This window comes from Xenopus tropicalis, chromosome 2 (genome assembly GCF_000004195.4).
Source record: "Xenopus tropicalis strain Nigerian chromosome 2, UCB_Xtro_10.0, whole genome shotgun sequence".
Taxonomy (NCBI): Eukaryota; Metazoa; Chordata; class Amphibia; order Anura; family Pipidae; genus Xenopus; species Xenopus tropicalis.
Window position 1 is genome coordinate 179,972,360 of NC_030678.2, and position 16,095 is coordinate 179,988,454.

At 52.5% G+C, this 16,095-nt stretch overlaps 1 protein-coding gene across 1 annotated transcript; it reads left to right on the forward strand.

The window, feature by feature from the left end:
* Positions 1-2,737: 2,737 nt before the first annotated feature.
* On the forward strand, positions 2,738-11,861 carry smpd1 (sphingomyelin phosphodiesterase 1). The gene is made up of 6 exons (XM_002943500.5): positions 2,738-3,314; positions 3,543-4,306; positions 4,988-5,159; positions 5,478-5,554; positions 8,661-8,806; positions 10,013-11,861. The coding sequence occupies exons 1-6, from the start codon at positions 3,120-3,122 to the stop codon at positions 10,405-10,407; spliced, it is 1,749 nt and encodes a 582-aa protein (XP_002943546.1). The 5' UTR covers positions 2,738-3,119; the 3' UTR covers positions 10,408-11,861.
* The last annotated feature ends 4,234 nt before the right edge of the window (positions 11,862-16,095 follow it).

Genomic DNA, 16,095 nt, shown 5'->3' on the forward strand with positions numbered 1-16,095 from the left:
TCAGAGCCAGAGGGCAGGGTTTGGGCCACAAGTCAGAGCCAGAGGGCAGGGTTTGGGCCACAGGTCAGAGCCAGAGGGCAGGGTTTGGGCCACAGGTCAGAGCCAGAGGGCAGGGTTTGGGCCACAGGTCAGAGCCAGAGGGCAGGGTTTGGGCCACAAGTCAGAGGGCAGGGTTTGGGCCACAAGTAAGAACTAGAGGGCAGGGTTTGGGCCACAAGTCAGAGCCAGAGGGCAGGGTTTGGGCCACAGGTCAGAGCCAGAGGGCAGGGTTTGGGCCACAAGTCAGAGGGCAGGGTTTGGGCCACAAGTAAGAACTAGAGGGCAGGGTTTGGGCCACAAGTCAGAGCCAGAGGGCAGGGTTTGGGCCACAAGTAAGAACTAGAGGGCAGGGTTTGGGCCACAAGTCAGAGCCAGAGGGCAGGGTTTGGGCCACAGGTCAGAGCCAGAGGGCAGGGTTTGGGCCACAAGTCAGAGGGCAGGGTTTGGGCCACAAGTAAGAACTAGAGGGCAGGGTTTGGGCCACAAGTCAGAGCCAGAGGGCAGGGTTTGGGCCACAAGTAAGAACTAGAGGGCAGGGTTTGGGCCACAGGTAAGAGCCAGAGGGCAGGGTTTGGGCCACAAGTCAGAGGGCAGGGTTTGGGCCACAAGTCAGAGGGCAGGGTTTGGGCCACAAGTCAGAGCCAGAGGGCAGGGTTTGGGCCACAAGTCAGAGGGCAGGGTTTGGGCCACAAGTAAGAGCCAGAGGGCAGGGTTTGGGCCACAAGTCAGAGGGCAGGGTTTGGGCCACAAGTCAGAGGGCAGGGTTTGGGCCACAAGTCAGAGCCAGAGGGCAGGGTTTGGGCCACAAGTCAGAGGGCAGGGTTTGGGCCACAAGTAAGAGTCAGAGGGCAGGGTTTGGGCCACAAGTCAGAGCCAGAGGGCAGGGATCATTAGCCCCGCCCCAATCACATGACAAGGGCCCGGCCGGTGTGAGTGCATGGGCCCCACCCAGACAAACGAGACGAAGTGCCCCGGGGCAGTCAGGCAAGAGACGGAGGCAATCCCGCCCCCCCCCCGGAGGTTTAGGGGTGAGAGGTCACGCCAGGTCAGACTGGGGGAGGGGCACACACAGAATGCAACGCGCCCGCCTCCCCCCGGTCACAAACCGCAGGTGATGATTTCGCACAATAAGTTCGGCAAAAGCTCAGTCCGGGCCCCCGGGTGTAACTCCCGCACCTACCGGCACCTCATACACCCACCCCGGGACCCACAACCGCACCTACAGCTCCGCAACCCGGGAGTCCCATGACTGGGCAGGGCCGGAAATAACTACCCCGCCCACTTTTCTATCCACCAATCCGTCCTCTTCACCGCAAAGCCCTACTCCTCCCCCACGCAGCCCCGCCCTCCCTCCAGCCCAACAGCCGCAGGCGCCAGAGTGACAGATCGTTGTTCTACAGTGAGACACCGCCCCTTTCCCCGCCCACCACCCGGAAGTGCCAGTGTGACTGGTTGCTGGGCTCCCCGCCTTCTCTCCCTGTAGCTCCGCCCCCCCAGCCCTGTACCCGGTAGTGTCAGAGTGACCGAGCGACGCAAGGCAGGGGGACTGGGGTGCTTTATTGGCTTGGGGCACATGGAGGCGGTTATAGGGAGCTCAGTGTTATAGGGGGAGGAATAAGGAGCCCTGTGTAGCAGGGGTGGGTGTAGGGAAAGTGAAAGAGGGGACAAGCCTAGGGGCAATATATAGGTGGGGCACTGTATGGGAGAGGGGCAGGTCTAGAGGGCACTGTATAGGAGGAGTGGGTGTAGGGTAGGGGGCAACTCTAGGGGCACTATATTGGTGGGGCAGGTGTAGGGGGCACTATATTGGTGGGGCAGGTGTAGGGGGCACTATATTGGTGGGGCAGGTGTAGGGGGCACTTTTATAGGAGAGGGGCAGGTGTAGGGGGCACTGTATAGAAGGTGTAGGGGAGGGGGACAAGTCTAGGGGCACTATATAAAAGGGGGCACTCAATAGGGGCAGGTTTAGGGGGCACAGTGTAGAAGAGGGGCAGGTTTAGGGGGTACTGTGTAGGAGAGGGGCAGGTTTAGGGGGTACTGTGTAGGAGAGGCAGGTTTAGGGGTACTGTGTAGGAGAGGCAGGTTTAGGGGGTACTGTGTAGGAGAGGCAGGTTTAGGGGTACTGTGTAGGAGAGGCAGGTTTAGGGGGTACTGTGTAGGAGAGGCAGGTTTAGGGGGTACTGTGTAGGAGAGGCAGGTTTAGGGGTACTGTGTAGGAGAGGCAGGTTTAGGGGGTACTGTGTAGGAGAGGCAGGTTTAGGGGGTACTGTGTAGGAGAGGCAGGTTTAGGGGGTACTGTGTAGGAGGGGCAGGTTTAGGGGGTACTGTAGGAGAGGCAGGTTTAGGGGGTACTGTGGAGAAGAGGGGCAGGTTTAGGGGGTACTGTGGAGAAGAGGGGCAGGTTTAGGGGGTACTGTGTAGGAGAGGCAGGTTTAGGGGGCACAGTGTAGAAGAGGGGCAGGTTTAGGGGTACTGTGTAGGAGAGGCAGGTTTAGGGGGTACTGTGTAGGAGAGGCAGGTTTAGGGGGCACAGTGTAGAAGAGGGGCAGGTTTAGGGGGTACTGTGTAGGAGAGGCAGGTTTAGGGGGTACTGTGGAGAAGAGGGGCAGGTTTAGGGGGTACTGTGTAGGAGAGGCAGGTTTAGGGGGTACTGTGTAGGAGGGGCAGGTTTAGGGGGTACTGTGTAGGAGAGGCAGGTTTAGGGGGTACTGTGTAGGAGGGGCAGGTTTAGGGGGTACTGTAGGAGAGGCAGGTTTAGGGGGTACTGTGGAGAAGAGGGGCAGGTTTAGGGGGTACTGTGGAGAAGAGGGGCAGGTTTAGGGGGCACTGTGGAGAAGAAGGGCAGGTTTAGGGGGCACTGTGGAGAAGAGGGGCAGGTTTAGGGGGCACTGTGGAGAAGAGGGGCAGGTTTAGGGGGCACTGTGGAGAAGAGGGGCAGGTTTAGGGGGCACTGTGGAGAAGGGGCAGGTTTAGGGGGCACTGTGGAGAAGAGGGGCAGGTTTAGGGGGCACTGTGGAGAAGAGGGGCAGGTTTAGGGGGCACAGTATAGAAGAGGGGCAGCTTTGGGGTGCTGGGGCACAATGCATTCCGTTAGGGGGTTCCTCGCTGTGATGATTTTTGCCTCAGTGGCATCCGGTTTGCCAGTCCCAGACAAGTTACTTGCCCCCCCCACACTGCACTCCTACTTGCACCAGCTGGGGGCAGGCTATGGGTGGCGCAATCTCACCTGCCCCATCTGCAAAGTGTTGTTCGCTGCCCTGGATATCAGCCTGGAGGTAAGTCCAAGGGGTATGTTGTTTGCCGGGAAGGGCTCGTGTTCTGGTCTGTGTCAGGGAAAGGGTTAATCGGTGCCAGGGGGTTGGATAAGGGGAAGGGTTAATATCTGCTGTACAGATCTGTATCGGGAAAGGGTTAATAAGGGTGTATATGAGAAATAGAGGGTGCAAGCATTATTACCCCCCCTCCCCCGGCTGTGAGTGTAACCCCGCCCCCTGTGCCCCCAGGTAGACAGTAACAAGGAGATGGTGGCCTCGCTGGCAGAGCGGGTGTGCATGGCGCTGCGGCTGGCAGAGCCCAGTGTGTGCCAACAGACCATTCAGCTCTTTAAGAAGGATATCATCACGGCGTGGGTCCTGTCGGTTCTGCGCCCGTCGGAGATCTGCGGCTTATTGGTTGGCGCTGACTGTGGGGTGTGGGACATTGGCTCAAACTGGAACATTTCTTTGCCCAATAAGCCCAAACCCCCAGTGGTTCCGCCCGTGCCCCCCACGCCTGGCTCTCCTGTGTCCAGAGTCCTTTTCCTAACGGATCTGCACTGGGACCGGCAGTACCTGCCCGGGAGTTCTGCCAGCTGCCAGGAGCCTCTGTGCTGCCGGATGCCCCCAGCTCATAACCAGAGCGGGGCAGGGTACTGGGGCACCTACAGTAAGTGTGACTTACCCCTACACACCATTGAGTCCCTGCTGCGCCAAGTCTCTGCCCAGGGGCCCTACCAGGCGGTGTATTGGACTGGCGACATCCCCGCCCACAACGTGTGGCAGCAAACACGCGCCGACCAACTGGACGCTCTAAGGACCCTCACTGGTCTCATCCGCAAGTACCTGGGCGCTGTGCCCGTGTACCCGGCTGTGGGCAACCACGAGAGCACCCCCGTCAACAGCTTCCCACCTCCTTATGTGCAAGGGAACCTGTCCTCCCATTGGCTGTATCACAGCATGGCACAGGAGTGGCACCACTGGCTGCCCCAGTCTGCCCTCAGCACTCTCAGGTAAGTACCCACCCTGGCACTGGGTGTCATTGTGCTGTCTATATACAGATTGGGGGTGATTGTGCTGTCTATATACAGATTGGGGGTGATTGTGCTGTGTATATACAGATTGGGGGTGATTGTGCTGTGTATATACAGATTGGGGGTGATTGTGCTGTGTATATACAGATTTGGGGTGATTGTATATCCCTCATCTTTCTGAACCCTGCAGCCTAACCCTTGGTCTCTCTGAACCCTGCAGTCTAACCCTTGGTCTCTCTGAACCCTGCAGTCTAACCCTTGGTCTCTCTGAACCCTGCAGTCTAACCCTTGGTCTCTCTGAACCCTGCAGTCTAACCCTTGGTCTTTCTGAACCCTGCAGTCTAACCCTTGGTCTCTCTGAAGCCTGCAGTCTAACCCTTGGTCTCTCTGAACCCTGCAGTCTAACCCTTGGTCTCTGAACCCTGCAGTCTAACCCTTGGTCTCTCTGAACCCTGCAGTCTAACCCTTGATCTCTCTGAACCCTGCAGTTTAACCCTTGATCTCTCTGAACCCTGCAGTTTAACCCTTGGTCTCTCTGAACCCTGCAGTTTAACCCTTGATCTCTCTGAACCCTGCAGTTTAACCCTTGGTCTCTCTGAACCCTGCAGTTTAACCCTTGATCTCTCTGAAGCCTGCAGTCTAACTGTTGCTCTTTGGCAGGACTGCGGGGTTCTACACTGTGCCAATTGGCCCCCGGTTGCGCCTGGTGTCTCTGAACATGAATTTCTGTGATTTGGGGAATTTCTGGCTGCTGATTAATTACACCGACCCGGCGGGGCAGTTACAGTGGTTGGTGGAGGTGTTACAGGAGGCCGAAGAAAAGGGAGAGAAGGTCAGGCCTTAGCATCAAACCCGCTACTTCCTTGTCTGTCTCTGCTGTCCTCTCTGTCTGTCTCTGGCTTCCTTGTCTGTCTCTGCTGTCCTCTCTGTCTGTCTCTGCCTCCCTGTCGCTGACTCTCTTCCCTGTGCCCAGCCTATCATGTCTCTCTGCCTCCTCACCCTCTGTATTACCCCATCTCTGCCCCCTGTATTGCCTCTGTCTGTCTATACCCCGCAGCCCATGTCTGTCTCGTTCTCTCACCTATTTCTGTGTGTCTCAGCATGTGGGGCATCAGTTAACCCTTTGTGCATTCTCCTGCCCCTCCTGCAGGTCCATATCATTGGCCACATCCCCCCCGGGCTCTGCCTCAAAAGCTGGAGCTGGAATTATTATCGGATTGTGAACAGGTCAGAAAAACTCTCAGTTATATCTTCTTCTTCTCTCGTTTGCTCTCTTGTTATCCTGCTCTCTCTCCCCCTCCCAATGCTCTCTTATTATTCTATTCTGCCCCTCCCACTGCTCTCTTATTATTCTATTCTGCCCCTCCCACTGCTCTCTTATTATTCTATTCTGCCCCTCCCACTGCTCTCTCATTATTCTATTCTGCCCCTCCCACTGCTCTCTTATTATTCTATTCTGCCCCTCCCACTGCTCTCTCATTATTCTATTCTGCCCCTCCCACTGCTCTCTTATTATTCTACTCTGCCCCTCCCACTGCTCTCTTATTATTCTACTCTGCCCCTCCCACTGCTCTCATTATCCTGCTCTGCCCCTCCCACTGCTCTCTCATTATTCTATTCTGCCCCTCCCACTGCTCTCTTATTATTCTACTCTGCCCCTCCCACTGCTCTCTTATTATCCTGCTCTGCCCCTCCCACTGCTCTCTTATTATTCTACTCTGCCCCTCCCACTGCTCTCATTATCCTGCTCTGCCCCTCCCACTGCTCTCTTATTATTCTATTCTGCCCCTCCCACTGCTCTCTCATTATTCTATTCTGCCCCTCCCACTGCTCTCTTATTATTCTACTCTGCCCCTCCCACTGCTCTCTTATTATTCTACTCTGCCCCTCCCACTGCTCTCTTATTATTCTACTCTGCCCCTCCCACTGCTCTCATTATCCTGCTCTGCCCCTCCCACTGCTCTCTTATTATTCTACTCTGCCCCTCCCACTGCTCTCTCATTATCCTGCTCTGCCCTTCCCACTGCTCTCTTATTATTCTACTCTGCCCCTCCCACTGCTCTCTTATTATTCTATTCTGCCCCTCCCACTGCTCTCTTATTATTCTATTCTGCCCCTCCCACTGCTCTCTTATTATTCTATTCTGCCCCTCCCACTGCTCTCTTATTATTCTACTCTGCCCCTCCCACTGCTCTCTTATTATTCTACTCTGCCCCTCCCACTGCTCTCTCATTATCCTGCTCTGCCCTTCCCACTGCTCTCTTATTATTCTATTCTGCCCCTCCCACCGCTCTATTATTCTACTCTGCCCCTCCCACTACTCTCTCATTATCCTGCTCTGCCCCTCCCACTGCTCTCTTATTATTCTACTCTGCCCCTCCCACTGCTCTCTTATTATTCTATTCTGCCCCTCCCACTGCTCTATTATTCTACTCTGCCCCTCCCACTACTCTCTCATTATCCTGCTCTGCCCCTCCCACTACTCTCTTATTATTCTACTCTGCCCCTCCCACTGCTCTCTTATTATTCTACTCTGCCCCTCCCACTGCTCTCTTATTATTCTACTCTGCCCCTCCCACTGCTCTCTCATTATCCTGCTCTGCCCCTCCCACTGCTCTCTCATTATCCTGCTCTGCCCCTACCACTGCTCTCTTATTATTCTACTCTGCCCCTCCCACTGCTCTCTCATTATCCTTTTCTGCCCCTCCCACTACTCTCTTATTATTCTACTCTGCCCCTCCCACTGCTCTCTCATTATCCTGCTCTGCCCCTCCCACTGCTCTCTTATTATCCTACTCTGCCCCTCCCACTGCTCTCTTATTATCCTGCTCTGCCCCTCCCACTGCTCTCTCATTATCCTGCTCTGCCCCTCCCACTGCTCTCTCATTATCCTGCTCTGCCCCTCCCACTGCTCTCTTATTATTCTACTCTGCCCCTCCCACTGCTCTCTCATTATCCTGCTCTGCCCCTCCCACTGCTCTCTTATTATTCTACTCTGCCCCTCCCACTGCTCTCTCATTATCCTGCTCTGCCCCTCCCACTGCTCTCTTATTATTCTACTCTGCCCCTCCCACTGCTCTTTCATTATCCTGCTCTGCCCCTCCCACTGCTCTCTTATTATTCTACTCTGCCCCTCCCACTACTCTCTCATTATCCTGCTCTTCCCCTCCCACTGCTCTCTTATTATTCTACTCTGCCCCTCCCACTGCTCTCTCATTATCCTGCTCTGCCCCTCCCACTACTCTCTCATTATCCTGCTCTGCCCCTCCCACTGCTCTCTCATTATCCTGCTCTGCCCCTCCCACTGCTCTCTTATTATTCTACTCTGCCCCTCCCACTGCTCTCTCATTATCCTGCTCTGCCCCTCCCACTGCTATCTTATTATTCTACTCTGCCCCTCCCACTGCTCTTTCATTATCCTGCTCTGCCCCTCCCACTGCTCTCTTATTATTCTACTCTGCCCCTCCCACTACTCTCTCATTATCCTGCTCTTCCCCTCCCACTGCTCTCTTATTATTCTACTCTGCCCCTCCCACTGCTCTCTCATTATCCTGCTCTGCCCCTCCCACTGCTCTCTTATTATTCTACTCTGCCCCTCCCACTACTCTCTCATTATCCTGCTCTGCCCCTCCCACTGCTCTCTTATTATTCTACTCTGCCCCTCCCACTGCTCTCTCATTATCCTGCTCTGCCCCTCCCACTGCTATCTTATTATTCTACTCTGCCCCTCCCACTGCTCTTTCATTATCCTGCTCTGCCCCTCCCACTGCTCTCTTATTATTCTACTCTGCCCCTCCCACTACTCTCTCATTATCCTGCTCTTCCCCTCCCACTGCTCTCTTATTATTCTACTCTGCCCCTCCCACTGCTCTCTCATTATCCTGCTCTGCCCCTCCCACTGCTCTCTTATTATTCTACTCTGCCCCTCCCACTGCTCTCTCATTATCCTGCTCTGCCCCTCCCACTGCTCTCTTATTATTCTACTCTGCCCCTCCCACTGCTCTCTCATTATCCTGCTCTGCCCCTCCCACTGCTCTCTTATTATTCTACTCTGCCCCTCCCACTACTCTCTCATTATCCTGCTCTTCCCCTCCCACTGCTCTCTTATTATTCTACTCTGCCCCTCCCACTGCTCTCTCATTATCCTGCTCTGCCCCTCCCACTGCTCTCTTATTATTCTACTCTGCCCCTCCCACTGCTCTCTCATTATCCTGCTCTGCCCCTCCCACTGCTCTCTTATTATTCTACTCTGCCCCTCCCACTGCTCTCTCATTATAGGCTGCTGTCTCCCCCATTGCTCTTACCCTTCTTCCATCATGTCTCTGCCAATCAGGTATGAGAGCACCATTGCTGCACAGTTTTTCGGACACACCCATTTGGATGAATTTGAGATGTTTTATGATGAGGAGACTCTGACGCGCCCCGTGTCTGTGGCGTTCATTTCTCCCAGCGTTACTACCTTCATAAACCTGAACCCAGGTAAGTGGCCCTTAGAACGGTGGAGTTGGAGGAGTTATAACTCGGCTTGTTTTGGAGGGACTTGGTATTGGGGGGGTGAAAGTTATAGGTGGAGTCGGAAGAGTTATACCTGGGGCAAGAGAAGCTATGCCTGGGGGGGAGGGGGCAGGCTCTCAGGCTGTATTACATGGGGCAGGAGCAGTGGTACCTGTGAGTATGAGGGTGAGTAGGTAGTTATACCTGGGGGGTGGGGCAAGAGAAGCTATGCCTGGGGGGGAGGGGGCAGGGTAAGAGGGTTATACTAGGCGGGGTAGGTTGAATCTCAGGCTGTATTACATGGGGCAGGAGGAGTGATACCTGTGAGGATGAGGGTGAGTCGGCAGTTATACCAGGGGGGTGGGGCAGGAGGAGTGATACCTGTGAGGATGAGGGTGAGTCGGCAGTTATACCAGGGGTGTGGGGCAGGAGGAGTGATACCTGTGAGTATGAGGGTGAGTAGGGGCAGTTATACCAGGGGTGTGGGGCAGGAGGAGTGATACCTGTGAGTATGAGGGTGAGTAGGGGCAGTTATACCAAGGGGGTGGGGCAGGAGGAGTGATACCTGTGAGTATGAGGGTGAGTAGGTAGTTATACCTGAGGGGTGGGGCAGGAGGAGTGGTACCTGTGAGTATGAGGGTGAGTAGGTAGGTATACCGGGGGGTATGTATGTGGCTGGGTAGGTGGAGCTTTTCTATTTGGGTGGCGTACATTGAGTTAAACCTTGGGGTATGGGAAGCTGGGTAGGAGGAGTTATACCTAGGGGCGGGGTGAGGCAGGGAAGGAGGAGTCATACCTTCAGGCAATAGGATGGGAGGGGTCATTAACATTTCCCCAGGGTGCAAGTTCTAGAGCAATAAGGGGCACCCATTGTGTACGCCCCCCAGTGCTGCTGTGTGCTGGGAATTATGGGTAATGAGTGCAATATGACTGTAGTGCTGGGCATATGGCATTGGCTGCCACCATTGTGGGACACTTTGCCCCCGCCTCGGTGCGCTAAGGATTGTGGGCCCTTACAGACAGTTCCGGGGGGTGGGCACACTCAGGGGTATGTATTTTTGTACAGGGCCCCCCACTTGCTCTGTACAACCCCCCAAACCTGCTTCCCCCCCCCCCCCCCGTGCTGTGGGTGACAGTGAGCTGGGAGTTCTGGGTAAGTGACACTTATGTATTGCGCCCCCTTGTGCCCAGGCTACCGCGTGTACCAGATAGACGGCGAGTACCCAGAGAGCTCCCACATGGTGTTGGACCACGAGACCTACATACTGAACCTGACGGAGGCCAATGCCCGGCCGGGCCAGGACCCCCGCTGGACCCTACTATACCGCGCCCTCGAGACCTACGGAATGAAATCGGCATTTCCAGCCGACTGGGAGCTGCTTACTCGCCGGTTCCTGCAGGATGAGAGGTTGTTTCAGACCTTCTGGTACCTGCACCACAAGGGCCACGTGGACGAGGTGTGCCAGGAGAACTGTAAGACTACGCTGCTGTGCGCCCTCCGCTCCGGCAGGTCCTCGGACCCTGAGCTGTGTAAGGACCTGCTCCTCCCTGGGAAGCCCCTCTGGGAAAGGAAACAGTTTTGCTAATGAACAGGAAGGAGTTTTGCCATACTGCTCTGGGCCCCCCAGCCCTTACACTTGGGCCCCCCAGCCCTTACACTTGGGCCCCCCAGCCCTTACACTTGGGCCCCAAGCTCAGTCCTGGACCAGTGGGCACCCCCAGAACCTTTCATCCTTGGATCAGTTTGCTTGCTAACCTTCTAACCACTAACAGATTCTGATGGAGCTTATTGGTCCCGAGAAGGTCTAATATCTCTCGGGGTTCCCTGTCCCTAATGGAGCTCATTGGCCCTCAGGGAGTCTAATATCTCTCGGGGTTCCCTGTCCCTAATGGAGCTCATTGGCCCTTAGAAGGTCTAATCCCTTTGGGGTTCCCTGTCCCTAATGGAGCTCATTGGCCCTCAGGGAGTCTAATATCTCTCGGGGTTCCCTGTCCCTAATGGAGCTCATTGGCCCTGAGGGAGTCTAATATCTCTCGGGGTTCCCTGTTTCTGATGGAGCTCATTGGCCCTGAGGGAGTCTAATATCTCTCGGGGTTCCTGATGGAGCTCATTGGCCCTGAGGGAGTCTAATATCTCTCGGGGTTCCCTGTCCCTAATGGAGCTCATTGGCCCTGAGGGAGTCTAATATCTCTCGGGGTTCCCTGTCCCTAATGGAGCTCATTGGCCCTGAGGGAGTCTAATATCTCTCGGGGTTCCTGATGGAGCTCATTGGCCCTGAGGGAGTCTAATATCTCTCGGGGTTCCCTGTCCCTAATGGAGCTCATTGGCCCTGAGGGAGTCTAATATCTCTCGGGGTTCCTGATGGAGCTCATTGGCCCTGAGGGAGTCTAATATCTCTCGGGGTTCCCTGTCCCTAATGGAGCTCATTGGCCCTGAGGGAGTCTAATATCTCTCGGGGTTCCCTGTTTCTGATGGAGCTCATTGGCCCTGAGGGAGTCCAATATCTCTCGGGGTTCCTGATGGAGCTCATTGGCCCTGAGGGAGTCTAATATCTCTCGGGGTTCCCTGTCCCTAATGGAGCTCATTGGCCCTGAGGGAGTCTAATATCTCTCGGGGTTCCTGATGGAGCGTATTTGCCCCGAGGGGGCCTAATATCTGTTTCCCATAAGCAAAGTGCCAAACAACCCCACCATGTTACTAATATTGGCTGGGCTCAAGATCCCATCCACATGCCTGTCTGCTCTGGGCCTCAAAGCTTGCACTCTAATTACACACCCATTGTACAGTCCTACGTGCTGTAGGCGGTGCCTTGGCCCAATCCCAGTATTAATGGCCCCGTTACTTCACGGGGAGGAGCCTCTCGTGGGTTAATATAATATATATATATACAGAGAGTGAATTACAGATTAATTTAGACATTTCTTGCTTTTTTGCACAAATGAAACTGGAAGATTTTAGAGCATTTTATTGGCCGTTTCTGTTGTTTTTATGTTGGGAGGTTTCCTCCCTCGGCCCAATAAAACATGGAGTTTTCCTGTGTCTCCGCCTCCTTCTTTTACCAGAACATCAGGCGTATTCCTTGTATGGAGGCGTGTCTGCCATTCCCAATGGCTTATGATTTGCTGGGAAATAGGGGTGGATCTTACTGAGGCAGAATGCTCCAAGGTCTCGTTGTGGCCACACCCCTTTTAGTTTCAGCTCCACCCACATCTTTTTACTATTAATATACTTTTTGGGGGAGGAGTCTAAGCCTGTGCCGCAATCAGCTCCTCATTTTCAATCTTTGATTGCTGATTTACACTCGTTATAGTGTTTGTATTCATTGAGCGCGGCTTCTGACCCCCCTGTAGCTATTAAATGCCCCCCTCATGCCTTCTATTAACTTCTTTACTTGGGGGGTCCTTATTGCCCCTACAGTTACTTCTTAAGGGGAAAAAGTGGGAACAGTAATAATTTAATATCAGTTTAAATGACACTCATTTTGGTTCTGTGTTTTGGCAGAAACCCTACTGCCCAATCGGTGCCCTGAATCACTGCCCTTAAGGAGCTAACATTTGCTTTTCTGAGGCTTTGTTGCCCCAGGGTATATTTGCTTTTTGCCCCAAACATTAAATGAGATAACATTATGGTCACTATTACCCAGGGGTTCTGGTACCGGCACATTTGCTATAGGTTCTGGGCCATTAGAGATCACTAGATCCAGTACAGCAGGGTTTCTGATTGGCTCCCCAACACCCTGTGTCATATAATTGCCCTGTAACAGTTAATAAACTTCTTCCCATTAACTGCCCCGGCAGTGCTGTTGCTCCAGTCAGTATGTGGGTAATTAACCCCCTATTACTTGCCCCAAACTCACAGGAGCCTCTTCCCTTACATTAGGGGGTCAATAGCTGCCCCTACAGTTAATTTGCTGGGCACCCTACCGCTAGGCTATCCTTACTCCTCCCACTTGTAGGGTGTTTTTTCGTTCTCTTGGCTGCTGCATATTGGCGGTTGGTGTATCCTAACCGACTGACTGAAACACTCAGGGGTACAGCCTGCTGCTTGCCCCAAGCCCTATATAACTAGGGGGGCTGTTTAACCCTGTTACTGCCAGCCATTTTGGTCAAAGCGGAACGTGTATTGCCAGACAGTTTTTGAACACTTTAGGGGCTTTTCCTCGGGGGGACTTTTAGTTTACCCAGGAAAACAATATATCGTTTTTTTCAGGACAAACTAAGCTTTCAAAATATGGTAGAATTTTTGTGTAATTCCAATTCTGTAACAAGATATAGGCTTCTAAATGTCTAAAAATGAAAAAAAATCCCAAAAATTCAACTGATTGGGAAAGTCCCATGTCTCCTGATCGTGCCAATACCAAATATATATATAGTTTTATGGAGAATTCTCACTGGGGAATCCAGAATAGGTTTGTCTGCTCCAAACTACCAAGTCGCAATGCTTTCCTAAACTTATTGGGTTTTATCAAATGTTTTGAAAAATGGCTTCAAAGCTTCCAGTCTATAGAATCTGATCTCCTACAGGCCATAAAGTAACCAGATACACCCCCTAAATATGAACCCCAGGGGTCCCCTGAACAGTTTGATGCCCAATATGTATAGGTTTAGCTAAGTATGTGGCATGTAGGGGCCCAATGGGAACCCCCATATGTACTGTCATTTCTGTCAATTCAGCTCCTGCAAAATCAACACATTTACATCATTATATGTGGGATAAAGCTACAAACAAGTACCCCCACCCCAGAAAGCCATATATTTTGGCAAAGTACCCCCACCCCAGAAAGCCATATATTTTGGGAAAGTACCCCCACCCCAGAAAGCCATATATTTTGGGAAAGTAACCCCACCCCAGAAAGCCATATATTTTGGGAAAGTACCCCCACCCCAGAAAGCCATATATTTTGGGAAAGTACCCCCACCCCAGAAAGCCATATATTTTGGGAAAGTAACCCCACCCCAGAAAGCCATATATTTTGGGAAAGTACCCCCACCCCAGAAAGCCATATATTTTGGGAAAGTGCCCCCACCCCAGAAAGCCATATATTTTGGGAAAGTACCCCCACCCCAGAAAGCCATATATTTTGGGAAAGTAACCCCACCCCAGAAAGCCATATATTTTGGGAAAGTACCCCCACCCCAGAAAGCCATATATTTTGGGAAAGTGCCCCCACCCCAGAAAGCCATATATTTGGGAAAGTACCCCCACCCCAGAAAGCCATATATTTTGGGAAAGTAACCCCACCCCAGAAAGCCATATATTTTGGGAAAGTACCCCCACCCCAGAAAGCCATATATTTTGGGAAAGTGCCCCCACCCCAGAAAGCCATATATTTTGGGAAAGTACCCCCACCCCAGAAAGCCATATATTTTGGGAAAGTACCCCCACCCCAGAAAGCCATATATTTTGGGAAAGTACCCCCACCCCAGAAAGCCATATATTTTTGGAAAATACACATTGTGATGAATTTAAAATAGGTAAAGTTATTTTTCTACACCAAAGTACCACATGGCAAAGCGAAGCTAAAAACAGATCAGGAACACTAATACAGGGATAAAACTGCAATAAAACCACAAAAAATGTGCAAATTAGTGAAACAGCAAAATAAGTCACACAACAGCGTAATTAGTGGTCAGAATATCTGATCCAATAGTCAGACTGTCAGAATAGACAGTTTATAGGGAAAACCAAAGACAAAGGGGTAAAATAAATAAGTTAAAAAAAAAAGTGTGTGTTTGTGTATATATGTGTGTACCCATCTAAACGTTGTGTGACAGGGTGTGTGTGTGTGTTTGTGTATATATGTGTGTACCCATCTAAACGTTGTGTGACAGGGTGTGTGCATATGAGTGTATAAAAGTGCTAAAGTGTGCAAATTAAAAAAAAACCTGTTCTAATATGTGTGTGTAAATGTGTGTAATTGTATGTAAGTGTGTGTAATAGTGTAAAGAAAGGGCACTTACCTGGAGTGAAGCTCAGTGTAACTGTCAGATCAATTGTAAGCTCTGCTGTTTTGTTTCACCCAGTCTCCATTTCCCACCTCTGGGGGGGGCCCCATTGGGGGGTCAGTAACAGGTTAATGGGGATTAGCAGCCTCATTGTTAGGGGGCAAGTCTCTGTCTCACCCTAGAACCAAAGGGGCAAAAAGCCTCATTTTATAAACAAGTAAATCACTGATTAAACACAAAGTTGAATTGATATCTTGTATATAAAACCTTTTCCCCTCACATTTGCATTGTTATGGGAGATTTAGCTGAATGAATGGGGCAATAATAACATTCTGAGTGAATATATTGGATACATTTATATTTAAAGGAAAAGTAAAGCCTCGCAGGCAAATGGTTAGTTTTAGCAGCAGTGCCCCCTCTTTAATCCCTTCACTGACATTTGCCCCATCTGTGCCCCCATAGCAGGGGCAGAACTACAGAGCTGCCTGACAGCATTGCCCCCCCCACCTTTAGCTGCGCCCCTTCTGTTCCCAGCCGCCATCTTGGGGATCAGCACCTACACACTGGCACCCACACTGGGATATTGGGGTACAGGGTTGGACTGGCCCCACAGGGCGCTGGATAAAGACCCGGGGGGCCCTAGTGCTGTTGGGCCCCTATCACCGGGCATGTTGGTGGGGGGGCGCTGCTGCCCAGTAATGAGTGGGGGCTAGAGAAGTAGTGCGGGGGCAGAGTAGTGCAGGGGGGGGCCCTAGTGCTGTTGGGCCCCTATCACCGGGCATGTTGGGGGGGGGCGCTGCTGCCCAGTAATGAGTGGGGGCTAGAGAAGTAGTGCGGGGGGGCAGATTAGTGCAGGGGGGGGCCCTAGTGCTGTTGGGCCCCTATCACCGGGCATGTTGGGGGGGGCGCTGCTGCCCAGTAATGAGTGGGGGCTAGAGAAGTAGTGCGGGGGGGCAGATTAGTGCAGGGGGGGGCCCTAGTGCTGTTGGGCCCCTATCACCGGGCATGTTGGGGGGGGGCGCTGGGAAAATGACAAAATCTGAAAACTGTCAGTTTATTCTGTAAAGCGCTGAGTAAATTGATGGCACTATAGAAATAATAATATAAAAGACAAATTCACAAAAGTGGAAATAGAGGTTGGTGAATACGGAGGAAAATCCGACAAATCTCCCCTTTTATTTTGTCCCAATATCAGCGCTTGTGTGACTCCCCCCATAGGCTTCTGCCCCCCACCCCGGGAATCCTTCAGGCCACATATCAACTGTTTTGACACAAAATAAAAGTCCCTACAAATCTGGGGGAGGTCGGGAAGGGAAACCCCCCGAAAC